Source organism: Camelina sativa, chromosome 5 (assembly GCF_000633955.1).
Source record: "Camelina sativa cultivar DH55 chromosome 5, Cs, whole genome shotgun sequence".
Taxonomy (NCBI): Eukaryota; Viridiplantae; Streptophyta; class Magnoliopsida; order Brassicales; family Brassicaceae; genus Camelina; species Camelina sativa.
In genome coordinates, this window is record NC_025689.1 from 2,173,933 (window position 1) to 2,192,467 (window position 18,535).

At 36.4% G+C, this 18,535-nt stretch overlaps 5 protein-coding genes and 1 pseudogene across 6 annotated transcripts; 3 read left to right on the forward strand and 3 right to left on the reverse strand.

Annotated features, from left to right (window-relative positions):
* Window positions 3,074–4,036, forward strand: LOC104788785 (annotated as a pseudogene).
* Window positions 5,393–6,348, forward strand: LOC104788787 (jacalin-related lectin 24-like). Its single transcript, XM_010514567.1, has 2 exons — window positions 5,393–5,614; window positions 5,701–6,348. The coding sequence occupies exons 1-2, from the start codon at window positions 5,393–5,395 to the stop codon at window positions 6,346–6,348; spliced, it is 870 nt and encodes a 289-aa protein (XP_010512869.1).
* On the forward strand, window positions 7,029–7,817 carry LOC104788788 (jacalin-related lectin 24-like). The gene is made up of 2 exons (XM_010514568.2): window positions 7,029–7,400; window positions 7,503–7,817. Exons 1-2 carry the CDS (start codon window positions 7,197–7,199, stop codon window positions 7,815–7,817), a joined length of 519 nt encoding a protein of 172 aa, XP_010512870.1. The 5' UTR covers window positions 7,029–7,196.
* On the reverse strand, window positions 7,897–8,853 carry LOC104784969 (protein FAM136A-like). Its single transcript, XM_010510080.1, has 3 exons — window positions 8,727–8,853; window positions 8,446–8,583; window positions 7,897–8,193 (listed from the first exon to the last, which is right to left on the reverse strand). The coding sequence occupies exons 1-3, from the start codon at window positions 8,847–8,849 to the stop codon at window positions 7,996–7,998; spliced, it is 459 nt and encodes a 152-aa protein (XP_010508382.1). The 5' UTR covers window positions 8,850–8,853; the 3' UTR covers window positions 7,897–7,995.
* LOC104784970 (stearoyl-[acyl-carrier-protein] 9-desaturase 7, chloroplastic) lies at window positions 9,957–12,821 on the reverse strand. Of its 2 annotated transcripts, XM_019245653.1 has the most exons (4): window positions 12,490–12,821; window positions 10,895–11,399; window positions 10,296–10,814; window positions 9,957–10,240 (listed from the first exon to the last, which is right to left on the reverse strand). In XM_019245653.1, exons 1-4 carry the CDS (start codon window positions 12,627–12,629, stop codon window positions 10,178–10,180), a joined length of 1,227 nt encoding a protein of 408 aa, XP_019101198.1. In that variant the 5' UTR covers window positions 12,630–12,821; the 3' UTR covers window positions 9,957–10,177. The 2 variants fall into 2 exon arrangements, with proteins under 2 accessions (XP_019101198.1, XP_010508383.1); XM_010510081.2 differs by having other exon boundaries at window positions 9,957–10,814.
* On the reverse strand, window positions 15,954–17,927 carry LOC104788789 (probable L-type lectin-domain containing receptor kinase V.3). Its single transcript, XM_010514569.2, has one exon. The coding sequence runs from the start codon at window positions 17,925–17,927 to the stop codon at window positions 15,954–15,956; it is 1,974 nt and encodes a 657-aa protein (XP_010512871.2).

Sequence of the window (18,535 nt, forward strand, 5' to 3'; positions counted from 1 at the left end):
AAAAAAAAAAAAAAAAAAAAAAAAAAAAAAAAAAAAAAAAAAAAAAAAAAAAAAAAAAAAAAAAAAAAAAAAAAAAAAAAAAAAACAGAAAGAGAAAACAAAAAAAGTAAATAGTTTACAATCTCTCTAACGGTCTCTTTTAAATTTACCAAATTAGTTTTTGAAAAAGGAAATTTTGTGAAAGAAAATAAGGAAATTTTGTAAAAGAACAAAAAAAAAAGAAAGGATATTTGCCAGCTGGACAAAAGAGTCAAAGTTGTTTGACTACCGACTTTGTAGCTTTAATCTTCATCGTTAAAAATTGCATGATCAGATCTCGACCGTCAATAGCCTTCATACCTCATCTATGTAATAATGCTCTCTCAGTCTCAATTTCCTAATTATGTTTTTTTTTTCTTCCTCACTCCTCTCTCCATCACAGTCTCTTCGATCGTCTCTGGTGTTTTTTACAATCGATCATTGGAATTTACTTGCTTGCTTTTTTATTTCTAGAGTTTGTTTCTAACTTGTTGTTCTGTTCTTTTTTTCAGGTTTTAGATAATGCTTTTATCAATCAATGATGATGGCTTTGATATGGATACACTTCTTCTCTATGTTACGTCTTCAAGGATTTTGTTCCTCTCTCTAGTACAGTATCTTCGCTCGGTCGTTACGTTGGAGGTGACATTCTTCTAAACTAGTCTCTAATGTTTTCCTTTGAATCGATCATTGGATTTTAACTTACTTGTTCTTTTCTAGGGTTTTGTTTCTAACTTGTTGTTCTGTTTTTTTTTTCTTTAAGGTTTTGGATGATGGCTTTGATGAACACGCTTCTTCTCTGTGTTACGTCTTCAACGGTTTTGTTCCTCTCTCTCTAGTACAGTATCTTGGTGACATTCTCCTAAACTAGGCTCTGTTCTTTTATTTTCGAACCGATCATTGGATTTTCACTTGTTGTTTTGTTTTATACCTTACGTTTCTTTCTTCAGGGGTTTACGTTTAAACGCATCTCTATTTGCTTCTGAGTTTTTCACTTTAGTTGGGTGGTTTTGTCTAATTACATGTTACTTGTCGTTTATGTTTTATTGGTTTAGATTTGTGGAGGATGATCCTACGATTGGTCGGTGATGGCTTTGACTGATCGTTGTTGGTCTAATTTTTGTTGGTCTTGTGAGGTTTGGTTTCTAAATCGAATCCTTCAAGGCTTCTTTTTTATATGTTCAAGCGATTTTTACCTTTCCACTCTGTTATTTCAGGTTTTGAATGACGTTTATATCATCAATCAATGATGGAAAAGCTTCGTCTATGTGCTACTTCTTCTGGGGTTTTGCTCTTCCTCTTCCTTTTATCGATGAGTGATGGTTTTGGTGGATGGTTATTTGTCTTCCTCTCTCAACCGATTATTTTTTTTTTGCTTTCTATATAAGTGACAAACATCTCTGTCTCTCTTTGACGCAGATCGTCTAGGCACCGGGATTACAGTGTGGGAGGTTCTGAGAGAAAGAATTGTGGAAGTGCGTATGATTTCAGAGTTTAACTTTCAGGTTACCTTGCATCCATAAACCTTTTTTGCCTAGCGGTTGCTTTATCTAATATTAGCTATTGTTGGTCCTCTGTTTCTTGTGTTTCCCACCAAGCATTCAGATGAGAGATTCTCCACAAGTTTGTTCTTAAACTTTGTCATAAGTCTTTTTTTCAAAGTCTCTTAAGTGGTACATGTGGTAGTGACATGTGGTTTATTCAGGTTGTTGTTCTCTTTCCCGTTGGTATATGTCAGCTATCTAAGTGTTTTCATTAACTGGATTCTGAATTTTGGCTTTGTAAGTTTTGGACTTTTCAAACATGATTTTGGTCTTTTTTTTTATTGGATGTTGCTCATCTACTGTTTTATATCTGCTATATGAAGGGGGAATTGCCTATATCTTGAATATATGTTTAATTAAGTACTTCAGTTTACGTCAGAGCTTCATGAGTGTCTTTGTTGTCTATTGTCTAGGAAAGGTAACGTGTGATAGTTTTATGGTACAATGATAAGTTGGTGGGAACAATTTCTCTGTCTTTTATTTTTGTCTTGTTGCAACAGGAAGTTTTGCTTTGGATCAAATCAGTTGCGAAGGAATGTGAAGAAAACATATCGAAAGAGCAGTGGGAAGGTAAAAACACACAAAATTCCTCCACGTTTCCATTATTTGCTTTTCGGTCTTGTACATGACTGATGAAAGTTTCAAACAGATGGAGCATGCGGAAAAAGAATTATGAGTCCTCATATAATCACCGAACTCTCGGACTGGCCCTAGAAAAAGTATTGTGTTTGGTTCAGCTTATATGGAACCGAGCTCTTGGACTAGCACTAGAAAAGTAGAAAGGCCAAAGAGTGTTAGCATATGGACTGGTTGAGGTACATAAAAGTAACAAGACTGCAAAAGAGGAACCTGCAACATGAATTTATTAAAGGGAAAATGGGATTAAGAAGAACTGGTCTAGTTGGTAGTAGTATCTTCATTAGGAAGCTCATTCATCACCAGAAAGAGAGGCAGTGATGTTGACTAGTTAAGTCTCTCGTCAGTGCCGGCAGTAATAAGCGGCATTCAAACATTGGCTGGTCTGCTAAGAAGCGTCTGAACTAGTGGATCAGAAGCAATGGCTAATGATATTATCTCATTCACGTCGTCCAGTTTGGCTAACTCCTTAGCTATATGCACCTGAAACACACACACACACAAACCTCAATTTGGCTCATAAATTCTAGAGATGGTAAAAAGGCTTTTAAGCTTAAATATTTGGAAAATCGGCATCTTAACTTGTTAGCAAAGAAACCAGCTAGAATAGGTAAACTATGTATAAGGTAAAACAGTAAATAACAAATATATATGCAATCAAGGATAATATTTAGTTTTACACTTTTGGTCTTTAGAATTTTGTAAATTTACCGTTTCCAAGTTGATTTACATTTTGATTAAGGAAGTTTTCTTAGAGAAATTATGTAAAGCTTTTTTTTTTTCTTGTCTATAAAGTGTGGATCGTCTTCACAATAAGAACAAATTCTTTTTTTAAAGCAGCAAAGAGCTTAATTCTTTTGACTGCTATATTCGAAATGAAATTCCGTAATAGGAAGACGATGTTTAAAGTCGGACCGATTGGGTCAAAATATTTTTTTCATAAGAATTGGAACGAGAAGGGAGGCAACATGATCTCGTTTATATATCTTGCCTTCAACGAACAAGCCATAAAAAGTATTCAGTTTAAGTATCGTCAGAACGGAGGTCATGATGTCGTGTCTAAAAAGTACGGTTCGTCCGACGGTTCGTCCGAGAAAGGTGTTTCCCACAAAATAGTAAGTTTTGTTAGAATATGTCTTCATGTATTTTCTTCTTATGATAATTGTCTATATAGTGTAATCTAAATATTTTTGGTTCTGTAATTAACATTGTTGTTTACAATGTATAGTTTGCTTTTGTACTTGTTCCCTGACGACCATGCACGTTAAATAAAATTTATGCAATATACAGGTGAGACTAAATTCCGATGAATATGTGACCGGGTTGAGTGCAGTTGATTGTCTTGGGATAACGTCTTTGATTATTCACACTAATCAGGGGGAACACGGGCCGTATTGTGATAGATATTCATCATCGATATATATATGAAAGCCGAATATAAGAGGAAAATTGATGTGGAGATTCGTGATCGTCGTGAGTTTGGTGGTTTCTTTGGGTCCTTTGATAACTCTGGCAATCTGAATTCCATTGGCATGTATGTGTGTCCCATTACAAGGTTCAATGACACACCCCTTGGAAGCAACTACAAAGTCACCGAAGTCACCGACGACGACACCGATGAAGATGACGACGACGACGACGACTACGGCCTACCCACTCTCTACCAATCATATGATGATCCTTTAGCCACAGTCAACCATAACGGGACGCGTGATGGTTATAATGTCAAGGCCATCGTTCATAAGCCCAAGTTCGATGACAAGATGAGTCTCTACCAATCATCTAATCATCGTCTAGCCAGAAGCACTAACAATCGGACACTTGTATCAAATGCCTGATCATGAGTTCGCCGATGGTTATCATGTCGAGCCCTTTGGTCGTACGCCTAAACTCAAAGATGGGATATTCTCCAAGTTGGAGCGCCTTTTCGGAAATCTCTTGGACTAATTGGTCGTTATCCCACGTATGCATGATCTCGATTGGCATGTATTTGAGTCCCGACCTGGTCGATCGATTAAGCAACTTCTTGTGGAAGTGTTCAATACTATACCCTAGTTCAAGTTGCTGTTGAGTTTTATCTTAAATAAAGTAGCTACTTTAATGAAGCAAATGTCTTAGTTTTCTACAATTCTGTGCTCCGTGTCTTTTGACTTAAAACGAAATCTATAAATGACAAAATCTTTTGCGAATTGATTGTTGGAGATAATGATTACATTTTCAATTTTTTCCATGATGACTTTAACTTGTGTAAACTCAGCAGTCTAGTTCCTTGTGTCAACTTGTGTAAACACACAAAATTCCTCTACGTTTCCATTCTTTGCTTTTCGGTCTTGTACATGACTGAAGAAAGTTTCAAACAGTTGGAGTATGCGAAAAAGAATTATAATCTTGTTATAAGTCCTCATATAATCACCGAGCTCTCGGACTAGCCCTAGAAAAAGAATTGTGGTTGGTTCAGCTTTAATTATATGGGACCGAGCTCTCGGACCAGCACTAGAAAGAGTGTTAGCATGGACTGGTTGAAATACATAAAAGAAACAAGACTTCAAAAGAGAAACCTGCAACATGAGTTCATTAAAAGGAAAATGGGATTAAGAAGAGCTGGTCTTGTTGGTAGTAGTATCCTCATTAGGAAGCTCATTCATCACCAGAAAGAGAGGCATTGATGTTAACTAGTTAAGTCTCTCGTCAGTGCCGGCAGTAATAAGCGGCATCCAAACATTGGCTGGTTTGCTAAGAAGCGTCTGAACTAGTGGATCAGAAGCAATGGCTAATGATATAATCTCATTCATGTCGTCCGATTTGGCTGATAACTTATTCAACTCCTTAGCTCAATTTGGCTCATAAATTCTAGAGATGGTAAAAAGGCTTATAATTTTAAATATTTGGAAGATCGGCATCTTAACTTGTTAGCAAAGAAACCAGCTAGAAACTATGTATAAGGTAAAAAGTAAATAACAAATATATATGCAATCAAGGATAATATTTAGTTTTACACTTTCGGTCTTTAGAATTTAGTAAATTTACCGTTTCCAAGTTGATTTACATTTTGATTAAGGAAGTTTTCTTAGAGAAATTATGTAAAGCTTTTTTTTTCTTTCTCTTGTCTATAAAGTGTGGATCGTCTTCACAATAAGAACAAATTCTTTTTTAAAGCAGCAAAGAGCTTAATTCTTCTGACTGCTATATTCGAAATGAAATCCCGTAGTAGGAAGATGTTCAAAGTCGAACCGATTGGGTCAAAACATTTTTTTCATAAGAATTGGAACGAGAAGGGAGGCAACATGATCTCTAATATAGTTGTTGGTTTCAACGAACATAGAGTACTATCTATTCAGTTTAGCTATTTTCAGGAGAGAGGTCATGACGTGTCTGACAAGTACGGTTCGTCCGAAGAAGGTTCATCCAACGAAATAGTAAGTTTTAATTGGAATAGTATATATTCATGTTTTTTTTTTTTTCCTGATTACCACGCTAAAGCAAGTTTATGCAATGTACACAGATAAGACTGAATCACGATGAGTATGTGACTGGGTTGAGTGGGATATATTGGAAAGGACTTGTCACGTCTTTGACATTTCACACTAACCAGAGGAAATGTGGACCGTACTGCAAGATAGACGATTATCCTAAAAGCTGTGAGAGGGTAATTGATGTGGGGATTCGTGATCATTGTGAGTTTGGTGGTTTCTTTGGGTCTTTTAACCAATTTGGCGGTCTGGCATCGATTGGAATGTATGTTTATCCCAGGTACGATGACAAGCCCACTCTCAATGACGTAGTTGAGCCCCTTGAGACCAGCAAGGTGCAACATGGGGTTAAAACCAACTACAAAGTCACCAATGACGAAGACGACCAGCTCACTCTCTACCAATCATCTGATCCTTTAGGCGCCACAATCAACCGTAATGGGAAGCTTGGATATCAATTACCTAATGAGGTCACCGATGGGTATCATGTCAAGGCCATGGTTCATCAACCCAAATTCGAAGACAAGATCAGTCACTACCAATCATCTGATGACCGGCTAGCCAAAAGCACTAACTATCAGACACTTGAGTATCTAATGCCTCGGCATGTCAATCCCATTATTAGTCGTAAGCCTAAACTCAAAGATGGGATATTCTCAAAGTTGGGGCGCCTTTTTTAGATATCTCTTGGACTAAATTAGTTTCCTTTTCGTTTGCATGCTCCTAAACGACATGACACAACACACTATCTCTTGTCTTTTTTTTTAAGTATTAAGTTTTGAGTTTTTATATTTTTCTTTAATGGAGGAATGCCACATTTTTGTTATATCGTTAAGCTACCACTCTTATAAATTAAAGATTAATATATTTATTAGGATTATTAATTTGCTTTATTCGAATGAGTTAATCCACTCCGCATATGTTTACATTGGCTTCTGCAAAGCCTTGTTAGATTAGGGTAGGAAATTGCAAAATGATTTTCTCCCTAAATGAGAGAAAGAGAGTCATTGAACTATATTTTGACATAGTGAAAACTGAGTACAGTTCAGGTCAGCCCAAAACCAAACTCAAAATGTGGTATGTTCTCCAAGTTGAGATGCCTTTACAAAAATATCTTGGATTATATTTTAATTTTTTTCGTTGTGCATTCGTGCAAGAATAGTAGTCTTAAACGACAAGAGACTACCCACAACTAATAAATATTCATTTTTAAATTATTAATTTGTTTTACTCGGATGATTGTTCACTTGGCATCTGTTGAATTCTACATTGGCTTGTATGATTTGTGTTCTTTAATGCCTCTTGGAATTCAAAGAGTGAATGAGTAATCTTTACGTTTACAAGAGGCCCTTTTCTTTAATGTAGTGGAGACATTTCTACGCTTGATTCTCATGAACACCGTAAAGAGCAAGTCAAAAGATGACTCATCGTTTTCTTGCACAATCCCGTTCCCTGAGTCCGCCTATATATCCCCTTGCCTTACTCTGTATCCAATCACACTAGCTAGCACGCTTTATCTTCCACAAAAATGGTGGTGTTGAAACTCGGACCATTAGGAGAATATGACAAGATAGATCACTGGGAAGAAACTGGCCATGACAAAATAAGTCACATATTCGTCACCTTTGATGATTCTTCTGTAACATCCATTCAGTTTGGATATGTGGAAAACGGAGATCTTGTCATGTCCAAAAAGTACGGCTCAGACGAAGAAAACCAAAGTACTCGAATTGTAAGTCTCACTCAACTCTCTTGTTTTTACCTCTAAAAACTATGTCAGTCTAATAATGAAATGGATTGATATTTCGTTTGGTTACTTGACACTAACCTGCAGTTGAGGCTGAACCATGAGTCTGAGTTTGTCATTGGCATTAGCGGAGAGATGCGTAACTGTAATATTTCCTCTCTGACGTTTCATACAAACGAAGGAAAGCACGAGGTCCTTTGTGCAGGATCGGAATCTGACCGGACAAGACCTGAGAGATTTGAGTTTCTTGCGGAAATACATGACCGCCGTGAGTTTGGAGGTTTCTTCGGATCTTGCGATTATTGTTCTCTTTGTTCGATAGGTCTCTATCTAAAGCCTATCCTCTCGAGCGACACACTATTAAGCAAGAAGTATGATCCAGTGCTCTTTTGGTTACTTTAACTTCAGAACACTTTGTTTTCTTGTTCCGTTTCATTATCTGAATAAAGAACTACTATAATTTATGTTATGCTAATGCTAATGAAGTGAGCTTTTGCCAACCAAGGAATGTATTCGAGTTTGTTGAGATCAAATAAAATTTAATTTCAAAGAATCAGAAAGAGTCGCTATTATAATATAGTTACGGAGGAGATAGGTCTGTGATTGACAAAGCTTTCTTCATTCTTTCCACGAGATTAGGCAGAGTCTTCACAGCTTCTACATCAACAGTTTGGTTCACACACTGCTCCAAACCATCAACAGCTTCAGTTCTACTCTTCTGATGCTTAGCAGCCTCAAACTTGTCTTGACAAACCACAAGAGATCTATTCAACCTCTCCTACATTCATCAATCAAAATCAAAACACAAACTTGAATTAGTACGTGATCTCTAGTACTCAAAACTAAGCTATTGTCCTGGAATATAGAGAATCAAGGAGACAACAACCTACACTATCTTCATAAACACATTTGAAAAACGAAAGTTTAAGACACTACGGTCACTAAATTCTCAAAACTCATGTACAATTGAAAACTTGCCCTGCATCAACCTCTAACTAAACAAGAAACAGAGTTTTAAGAAGTGACTCACTTGGAACACAGACATCTCGTTATCGAAGTAGTTCTGTGCATTGGTGATTGGAACACTGCAACTCTCTGCACATCGACTAATCTCAGCGTGTGTTCTTGACCTATCAAAGCACTCATATGCACATTTGAAGTATGCCTTCTGCATCAACACAACAGCACAAAACATACCCTTTAGATAAAATCTCAGACTAAGCAAACTAAGTAGACATAAAGAATCAAACTTCAGGAACTTAGCAACTAGGAGAAATAAAACTGAGTCTAGGGAGAGAGAAAGAGACGAACTTGAAGGGTGAAATTGATGTGGTCTTGTACTGGAGAAAGAAGAGACTGAGATACAGAACTGACTTCGTTAACTCTCTTTCTGATTCTCTCTCTCACCATCTTCTCCTCCGCCGTCTGATCCATTATTTTCCCTAGGCCTGGGCATTCGGTTAACCATTCGGTTTCGGTTCGGTTGTATTCGGTTTCGGTTATTTTGAATATAGTAATATAGTAACCATTTGGATATTTATGAAATTTCGGTTTAGTTCGGTTCGGTTTCTTTCGGTTCGGTTTCGGTTTGGTTATTTAAATAAATAACCATAACTAACATAAATTATATTAACATTAACCAAATAAACCAAATATAACCAAAACTAACCGAATATAACCAAAATTAACCAAATATACAATAACAAAAATACAAAAAAGGGAAAAATATTGATTCAATTTTACAAAATAGTATTTAACTTTGTAAATTCAAAATAATAACATTTACATATATTGATTATTTAAAATATTTAATTGTTTTGAATCTAGAAATAATTTATATTTTAAGTTTATTTTATAGTTTTGCATAATATTAAGTATATAATATTTGATATCTTCTAGGTTTTCGGATATTTCGGTTAACCATTTAATTGTCGGTTCGGTTCGGTTCGGTTTCGGTTAGTTTGGATATAGATTTTTACTAACCATTCGGGTATTTGAAGAATTTCGGTTCGGTTCGGTTTAGTTTTTTTCGGTTCGGTTTCGGTCGGTTATTTGGTTATCGGTTATTTTGCCCAGCCCTAATTTTCCCCGGCGACTTGGATTTTCTTTATTTACTACTTCAACCTCAGTTTCTTCTCCTGTTCTGTTCCAATGACAATGATGATTCACGCACAAATTTCGAATCTTTTTAACTTTGCAGTAGAAAGGAAATTAAAGATTGAACAGCCTCCTTCCCCAAGTTCATAGGTTAGAGCTTCAACCGCCTCCCATGGCGGAATCAGTGAAACACTACCTTATTGGGCTTTTAAATTTGGGCCCATTAACGAACATTATCAATCTCCTTTACACGTGACGTGGCTGAAGCAAGTTTCTTATAAATGTGAATATGAAACAGTGCCAAATCAAAACTTGATCTTAAACATCTTAACCAATGATTGATAACTGTAAATTTATATGGAAGATTCATTATGATTATCAAAATTGCTAAAAAGCCACATGAGTTGTTGTTGTTGTTGTCTAAGAAAACAGAAGAAACTCGGAGAGACAAAAACAAAACTAACCTGAACTGCAAACAAAACTCCACAGAGAAAACTGAGTACAGACCAGACTTCAACTGTTTTTAACTACTACAAAAGTGTACTAAGAAGGGACCAATGACCCAAAACATATAGTGTGACTGGGAAAAACAAAGATACTAAAATCACTGCTTCTCAACTTTGTAAACTAGTAGACCGACGAACATTATCAGAAACCATAGTAATCTACACCAATTTCAAAAGCAGACTGATGAAATGAGTAACCGAGAGCGGAGAGAGGGTTCTTTTGTCTGTGTCCTTTTTAGAGCTGCACTTCTCTGTCATGTATCCAGCTGAAAGGAATCTTGGGTCCTTTCTTGGCTCTTGCTTGAGCTCTCTCATCCAATCTCTTGATTCTTGGAGACAACCCGCATAGATAGTCTTGTGCTTTGTTTCCTTCACCTGAGAGCCCGGTTAACTCCCCAATTTTCCACCTACCAACCAAAAACTCAAGAATGTCTGCGTAGTCTTTGGCAGTGTAAACACCGAGCCTCTGAGCCACGGATGAGAAGTTGTCAAAGAGGTTGTCGTTGCGCCCATCGTACATCAAGTGAGCAGGCATTGAGATTTTCTTTCTCATCATGTCTGCAAAAGCCATGACTGTACCATCAGGATCAATCTCAAGGAGCTTCTCAACTATCTTGGTGTATGCAGTTTCATGACGCTTCTCGTCTGCAGCTATTGTGCCACATATTTGTGCTAGTTTGAAGTCCCCATGCTCTTTGGCTTGGCGGGCTGTGTTTCCGTGAGAGATGAAGGTCGCTCTTTCTTGGAATGAAGTATAGATGAAGCCAAGGTAGGGATTATTCTCTGTCCGCGGATCCTATGAAAACAAAAAAAAGTTAAAGCATTAGGAAGTCATATTAACCAGAATTTATGTAAATTTTTCGAAACTAATCTCACCATTCCGGATCCAATCAAGTACTGAATGGTCTTTTCGATCTGCCTCATGTCAACACGACCAGACAAGTAAAGGTATTTGTTCAGAAGATCACCATGTCGGTTTTCCTCTGCTGTCCAAGCTCTTGTCCAGATAGCCCATGAAGTAGGACTAGCACCTGTTTCATCCCTAACTCCGTCCAAAGTGTTCAACATAGTTTGGTAGGTGGGAAGTGCTTCTTCTGTGATCATGTCCCCGACCAAAACAACAAAGTAATCATCAGGGAGCTCTCTAGCCCTCTCTCTTAACTCTCTTACCTGATCTTCAAACCCATCCGATGCAGGATCAGGCAAGAAATCCTGGGGTTGCCAAGACTTCTCCACATCCTTGAGATGAATCAGAAGGTTCTCCTCGGCCCAGTTTTCCATAGATTTGAAGATCTCGATCTTTTGAGGTGGCATGGAGTGCAAGACTTGAACATGCACTTCCTTAGGTGGCGTAAATGGCTTCTTCAAACTCTCAACCTCCCTGCATCAACCAAAAAAAAAAGAGTATTTTCAGCAATCTAGTTTTCCCCATTGAAACTATCAAGAAAGGTCCCATTTCTGATATACAACCAAAAAAAGAAAAACAAGAACACATTTGATTGCATTTAGATAAGCATTCATATCTCCATTTCCAAACACATTAGTCTATGCGTTCAAGATAAACAATTCCACAATCCTGATTCCTGACTAACAAACACTAGAAATGTTTAATCATAAGACAGAGTTCAATGTGAAACACAAAGAAAGATTGCAGGGAGAGGAAGAAACAAAGAAGAAGAAAAAGAGTGAATGAATTAGAGAAAAGCGTGAAAAAAAATTTGGACGGAAACTAAAGAGAGAGAGAGGACACGAAGTAAGCATGCATAGACGCAAGATTGTCTGTCTACTACAGAAAGGAAGCCCTGTAAGAAGCGTGATATCAAACGTAATGCCTTTGAAGAAAAGGAAACAGACGTAAAGTAATACGTTCAAGAAATGAGTAAGCAACAAGTGGACATGCATTTCACCATTAAATGTAACAAAAGACAAAGCCAAAAAATCAACCAGATTAAAAAACAAAACTTTCCTCACGAAAATAAATCAGGATTTAACCAATCTAAAACATCACTATACAATACAGGAGATAACTAGAACAAGACTATATACTGTTAATCTTAACTAACCACCAATCAAAGAGCAATCTAAATAATGGTAAAGGTAAAAGATTTGATACATGGAGCAATCTAAGGAGAAACGTGAATAAATCTAGAGACTACTAGGGAACAGTCAACAACATGAGATTCAATAAAAGAAAACGTAAACGAGCAATGAATCGTTCAAGAACAGAGGATGGCTACATGTTTCTTATAAACCCAGATGAAAAAGGATAGCACTTTGATTGAAATCACAGTCGAGATTAAGCAAATGTTAAGTAAATAACAATGAACTAAACAGAGAAAACCCTAGATCCAATATCCCAAAAAAGAACAAAGCAAAACCCAGAACAAAGATGAACCAAATCTCTTATTATACTTTGTTGGCAGAGAGAATCAAAACTAGATAAGAGAAGTATATGGGAGAAAGAGACTGACTTGGCGCCGGAGCTGAGAGCCGGAGAAGACGAAGCGAGGCAGAGGAACTTAGGAGATCTGAAAGAAGCGATAGGCGGACGAGTCGAGGAAGGGAATTTGTAAGGCTGAGATGCCACCAAAGGGTTAAGCTTTAGAGCCATTTCTTTGATATGAATCGAATCGTTCTTTCTACTAAATTGCTCTCTCTCAATCTCAATCTCTATCACTCGGTTCTGGGTTTGGCTCTGGCTCTTTTTTTGTTTTGGTTCTCTCAGGTTCAGTTTCGTCCACAGAAAGAGAATGCTTATGAACAGCGTAGAGAGCAAAGGAGAGGTAAGTAATAGTAAGAGAGAGAGAGAGAAATATAGGAAAAATAAAATATTATAATTAATAATATAAGGAATATGACGTCATATTTACGTGAACGCTAATAGAAAAAAATGAGTATCTGTTCTAAAATACCCTTGAGATGAGAGATATTTTTGGTAGAGTATCCATGTCGGTAATAGAATTGTATCAAATACTAGTTACTAGTATAAAAAGTCAACAATGAATAATGATACAACAACACATCGACGGCCACTATATTAAATAGTGTAGTACAAAATAAGGTGGAGTTGATTAAAACATTTTGTTGATTAAAATTTTTTATTGAGTAGAATAGTTAAGTTGAAAATATATGACTTTTAAGCACTTAGGTGTCATAAGATGATGATGATGCTTGTGAACGCTTAAGTAATAAGGATTAATTATCATTAGATGACTTTGTATACATATATAATTAATTTGGGTATTAGCTCTTAACAACTCGATTAGCAATGAGAAGGGGTAAAGAGGTCAATACAAGTACACTATATAGTACTAGTATTTGATTTTTTGTAATTGTTTCAATCGAACGTACTCAGGGCGTGAGTATCCACGAAAAAGCCAAATAAGTTGAGAGAGAGAGAGAGAGGGGACAAGTGTCATTGGGTCTCCACGTGGATGTCCCACTTGGCATATGAAAACTCTATTGACCGTACGTTGTTGGGTTCGATGGTTTTTGTTTTGTGCATTTTTAGGCTTCTATTACTCTTCTGCCAAGTTTAGCACAACGTTTTGAGCCTTTGATCGGACAACGTTTTGAGTATTTGATCGCACAACGTTTCTCATTTAGAACCGTGACATTAAAAAAAAAAAAAAGCCAACTTAATGGCATTTGCATATTAACAACGTGGCAATTCAGACTTTTTTAATTTATTTCTTTTTTGCAATATTTTCTAGAGTGAACAGTTGTTCTTGTTCGTGATTGCGATTGAAAATTTATTTTACTTGATCGCATTTTATCTTCTGAGAAAATTAACGTTATGTAACTGCATATTATGGATTTATTAGTCTAGTTTTGATTTTGAATTTCGCAGTAAAAGAAAACAAAATTATAGCACAATGATGGAAACGTTATATATGTAACTCCAAATTAACGTTATGTAACTTCATATTATGGATTTATTAATTCTTTAAATAAACAAATGATTATTGGGTTTGGCATGAATCTATACTAGTATTGAAAAATACTTACGTTCACCCCCTCTTCTCTCAGCCAATCAGAATCTTCCATCTAATATTTTATTTCAAAAATAAATTAAAATTAAATTAAAAAACAAACCAAATTAAGGAAACAAATTCTGTATACTTTTAATTAAGGAAAGTTAAATATTGGCTTGGTTTAGATTTTTAAACTTAGAATAAAATTATGTCGGTGTGGGTTTACAAATGAAGTGGTTAGGCTTTAGATTTTACAATTAAAACGAAATTATATGTCAGTTTGGGTTTACAAATGAGGTGTTTAGGGTTTAGATTTTACAATTAGAACGAAATTATATGTCGGTTTGGGTTCACAAATAAGATAGTTAGAGTTTTGATTTTACAAGTAGAACAAAATAATATGTCGGTTTGGGTTCACAAATGAGATGTTAGGGTTTAGATTTCACAATTAGAACGAAATTATATGTCGGTTTGGGTTCACAAATAAGATGGTTAGGGTTTAGATTTTATAAGTAGAACGAAATTATATACGGTTTGGGTTCACAAATGAGATGGTTAGAGTTTAGATTTTATACTAGTATTAGTCACACATTTTGGTTTTTCTTTTCTTCCTCAAAGCTCTTCTTTTCTAACGAAACAAAAACACATTAGTTAAGAGTTAACAAACAATATCGATTAAGCCAATTAGCACAAAAAAAATAAAAATAACCGAAAACATAAGTAGAAAACAAAGAGAAACACACACTTCTCTGGTCATGTATAATAATAAATACACCGCCAAGTTTAAGTATGAACACAAAGATATTTTATGAAGCAAACACCGTCACATGTTGTACAGTTGAAGTTCTCATCAAAAACCTCGAGAATCAATTTCNTCGCATTTTATCTTCTGAGAAAATTAACGTTATGTAACTGCATATTATGGATTTATTAGTCTAGTTTTGATTTTGAATTTCGCAGTAAAAGAAAACAAAATTATAGCACAATGATGGAAACGTTATATATGTAACTCCAAATTAACGTTATGTAACTTCATATTATGGATTTATTAATTCTTTAAATAAACAAATGATTATTGGGTTTGGCATGAATCTATACTAGTATTGAAAAATACTTACGTTCACCCCCTCTTCTCTCAGCCAATCAGAATCTTCCATCTAATATTTTATTTCAAAAATAAATTAAAATTAAATTAAAAAACAAACCAAATTAAGGAAACAAATTCTGTATACTTTTAATTAAGGAAAGTTAAATATTGGCTTGGTTTAGATTTTTAAACTTAGAATAAAATTATGTCGGTGTGGGTTTACAAATGAAGTGGTTAGGGTTTAGATTTTACAATTAAAACGAAATTATATGTCAGTTTGGGTTTACAAATGAGGTGTTTAGGGTTTAGATTTTACAATTAGAACGAAATTATATGTCGGTTTGGGTTCACAAATAAGATAGTTAGAGTTTTGATTTTACAAGTAGAACAAAATAATATGTCGGTTTGGGTTCACAAATGAGATGTTAGGGTTTAGATTTCACAATTAGAACGAAATTATATGTCGGTTTGGGTTCACAAATAAGATGGTTAGGGTTTAGATTTTATAAGTAGAACGAAATTATATACGGTTTGGGTTCACAAATGAGATGGTTAGAGTTTAGATTTTATACTAGTATTAGTCACACATTTTGGTTTTTCTTTTCTTCCTCAAAGCTCTTCTTTTCTAACGAAACAAAAACACATTAGTTAAGAGTTAACAAACAATATCGATTAAGCCAATTAGCACAAAAAAAATAAAAATAACCGAAAACATAAGTAGAAAACAAAGAGAAACACACACTTCTCTGGTCATGTATAATAATAAATACACCGCCAAGTTTAAGTATGAACACAAAGATATTTTATGAAGCAAACACCGTCACATGTTGTACAGTTGAAGTTCTCATCAAAAACCTCGAGAATCAATTTCTTTTTACCGTCCGACGGAAGTCATCGGTTCCGTAATCGTCAAGTTACCTGCAGATTCTGTAATCTCCGTATCAAGCACGTTTTTGTACGTCTCGTACCATTTTCCCAACTTCTCGGTTCTGACAATGTCCAGGAGATTATCCGGAAGCTCAGAAACTTCGTCCAATATCTTAACCACCATAGCCATATCCGGCCTAACCTCTTTAGCTTGGTGCGAACATAACACTCCTAGCTTCAGAACAAGCTCGAGTTGTCCCTTATCATGATCAGGTCGGATACTTTCATTCACCGCCTCTACAATATCGCCGTTTTCCCAACGATTAATCGCCCAATCCGCAAGAACGACCTCTTCAGGCTCTGCTCGTGGCTCAAACAGCTTTCTACCACAAGAAACTTCAAGCATAAACACACCAAAGGCATACACATCTGTTCCCGTGGTTGGTCTTCCGGTTCTCATGAGCTCTGGTGCCATATACCCGAATGTTCCAGCTACTCTAGAGGTTTGAGGATCATACCCTTGATCATATAGCTTAGCCAATCCAAAATCTCCAAGACTTGCATTCATCTTGTCATCGATTAGGACATTTGCTGGCTTGATGTCTCGATGAATCACGACTTGTACCCACTCGTGATGGAGATAGGAAAGTGCGGATGCAACGTCTTTGATAATCTTGAAACGTTGAGTCCAAGAAATCTGTTCTTGATCTGATCCGCCGTAGAGGTACTTGTCAAGGCTTCCATTGGGCATAAAGTCATAAACCAAATAGAGCTCTTCTTTGTATCTGCAATAACCAAGAAGCCTAACTAGATTAGGGTGTCTAAGACGACCAATAGTTGCTATCTCGGCCAAGAATTCTCTCATTCCTTGACTCGAACCATGAGAAACCCGCTTAACAGCAATTGTTGCAGCTGAACCTGGTAGTGTGCCTTTAAAGACCTGACCAAACCCTCCTTTGCCTAGAAGTTGTTTGAAACCGTTTGTGGCTTTAAACAGTTCTTTGTAAGCAAACCTATGTGGTCCATTTTGAATCTCCCACTCCTCTAAAACCTCTTGAACCTTTTGGTTTCTCCTATATAAGAAGAAACTAAAAGCTGATGCAACCATTGCAACAAAGAGAGCCAATGCCAAGCCAGTCGCCCAAAGAATCCGATTTACTAGTGATTTTGGCTTGGGATATGGAGGAAACGTCGGTATCCCAAAATCCAGTTCTGGAACAATCAGAGTGGTAAATCTATACCAAATATAAATGTAGTGCAGTGCCCTAACCGAACCCGTCGAGGCTGAGAAGCCGACATACATTTTCTCCAAAAGATGCGGTGAGAGATCCTGGTTTAGCGAAAGAAGTGGCTGCTTTGGGTAATAAGACTCCTCTGGCGATGATAAGGTGACATTAAGCTGTTTCTCCTTCCGGCTATACAAAATCGTGACTCGGAGTAGATTTCCACTAATCAAAGAAAGATTTCTAAATTGACCTTCTTGATCATAATAACCAGCTGGAGCAGATACAATAGACTTCATCCCATTTATGTTGATACCAACATGGTTATCATTAATGTCGTCGAATTCATCATCTTTGTTTATGTCCAGCTCCACAGCGACGATATGATTTGAGCTGTTCCCGTTATTTGCTTCATTGAAGATTCCAAGGTACTGATCTGCCGATGCATCAGGAATGCCTCTTGTAGGAGAGATCACGAAGGCCATACCGTGAGAGCCTTTGTGCTTATGCTCAGGGGCAATAGCAAAAAAGAAGGTGAAAGAGAAATCAGTCATTGCACCGGTGAGGGAATTCTTGAAAAGGAATGGCTTGTCATCGAATCCTTGACCATATGCATGCTTCGTGGTGCGCGTCAACGTCCTGGAACCTTTGAAAATTCCGGCAGATCCCTCCCAAACCAGCTTGCCATGGGAGTTTTCAGTACAACAGAACAAAGCAAGGATCAAGAAAATTACTCGTAAGTTGATTCTGTGAGACATCATCTTTCATCGATGAGTTGAGAAACTAGGAGCTTAGTTTATATTCTGAAGAGCATGATGGAAGTCAACTAAGCCATAAAAAAAGCGCATGAAGTAGTCAAGCTCCACAAAGAACTAAAATTAGAAAGATTGCTACAAGTTGCAGAGTCAATGCTTCGACATCAGTTAATTAACCAATTTGTATCTTTAAGAGACTAAACTAATGACTGTAGACACACAAAAAACCATATGAAATAGTCAAGACCTGCAAAGACTTATAACAGAGAGCTACAAGTTACAGGGTCAATGACTGAAACCAATTAATTAACTACTTAGAGACTTAATGGTATCCCAAACCTCCATGAACCATGGAAGAACCAATAAACTAGTTAGGCAAAATTACTTTTTTATGTTTTGGTCAGAAGATAATATTCCACATCAACATCTTACAATAGTAGACCCAATATACCTTATGACATATGTTCACTACAAAGTCACAGCCTTGTTCAAAATATTTAAGATGAAATAACTACACCAGAAATCCTAATTAACTAAACCAGAGATGAGAGAGCCCAAACTAGGTTATTAACCGGTTTACCCTGTCACACGAGCGCATTACGAACGTAGCC

Bases quoted from the DNA above. Each gene is read 5' to 3' on its own strand.
- LOC104788788 (XM_010514568.2), top strand. From the start codon at position 7,197: ATGGTGGTGTTGAAACTCGGACCATTAGGAGAATATGACAAGATAGAT. The intron at 7,401-7,502 runs GTAAGTCTCACT...ACTAACCTGCAG, and splicing joins AAAACCAAAGTACTCGAATT to TTGAGGCTGAACCATGAGTC.
- LOC104788787 (XM_010514567.1), top strand. From the start codon at position 5,393: ATGAAATCCCGTAGTAGGAAGATGTTCAAAGTCGAACCGATTGGGTCA. The intron at 5,615-5,700 runs GTAAGTTTTAAT...CAATGTACACAG, and splicing joins AAGGTTCATCCAACGAAATA to ATAAGACTGAATCACGATGA.
- LOC104784970 (XM_019245653.1), bottom strand. From the start codon at position 12,629: ATGGCTCTAAAGCTTAACCCTTTGGTGGCATCTCAGCCTTACAAATTC. The intron at 11,400-12,489 runs GTCAGTCTCTTT...TGGTTGATGCAG, and splicing joins GCTCTCAGCTCCGGCGCCAA to GGAGGTTGAGAGTTTGAAGA. The intron at 10,815-10,894 runs GTGAGATTAGTT...TTGTTTTCATAG, and splicing joins ACTTGATTGGATCCGGAATG to GATCCGCGGACAGAGAATAA.
- LOC104788789 (XM_010514569.2), bottom strand. From the start codon at position 17,927: ATGTCTCACAGAATCAACTTACGAGTAATTTTCTTGATCCTTGCTTTG.
- LOC104784969 (XM_010510080.1), bottom strand. From the start codon at position 8,849: ATGGATCAGACGGCGGAGGAGAAGATGGTGAGAGAGAGAATCAGAAAG. The intron at 8,584-8,726 runs GTTCGTCTCTTT...GTGTTGATGCAG, and splicing joins ACATCAATTTCACCCTTCAA to AAGGCATACTTCAAATGTGC. The intron at 8,194-8,445 runs GTGAGTCACTTC...TGATGAATGTAG, and splicing joins ACGAGATGTCTGTGTTCCAA to GAGAGGTTGAATAGATCTCT.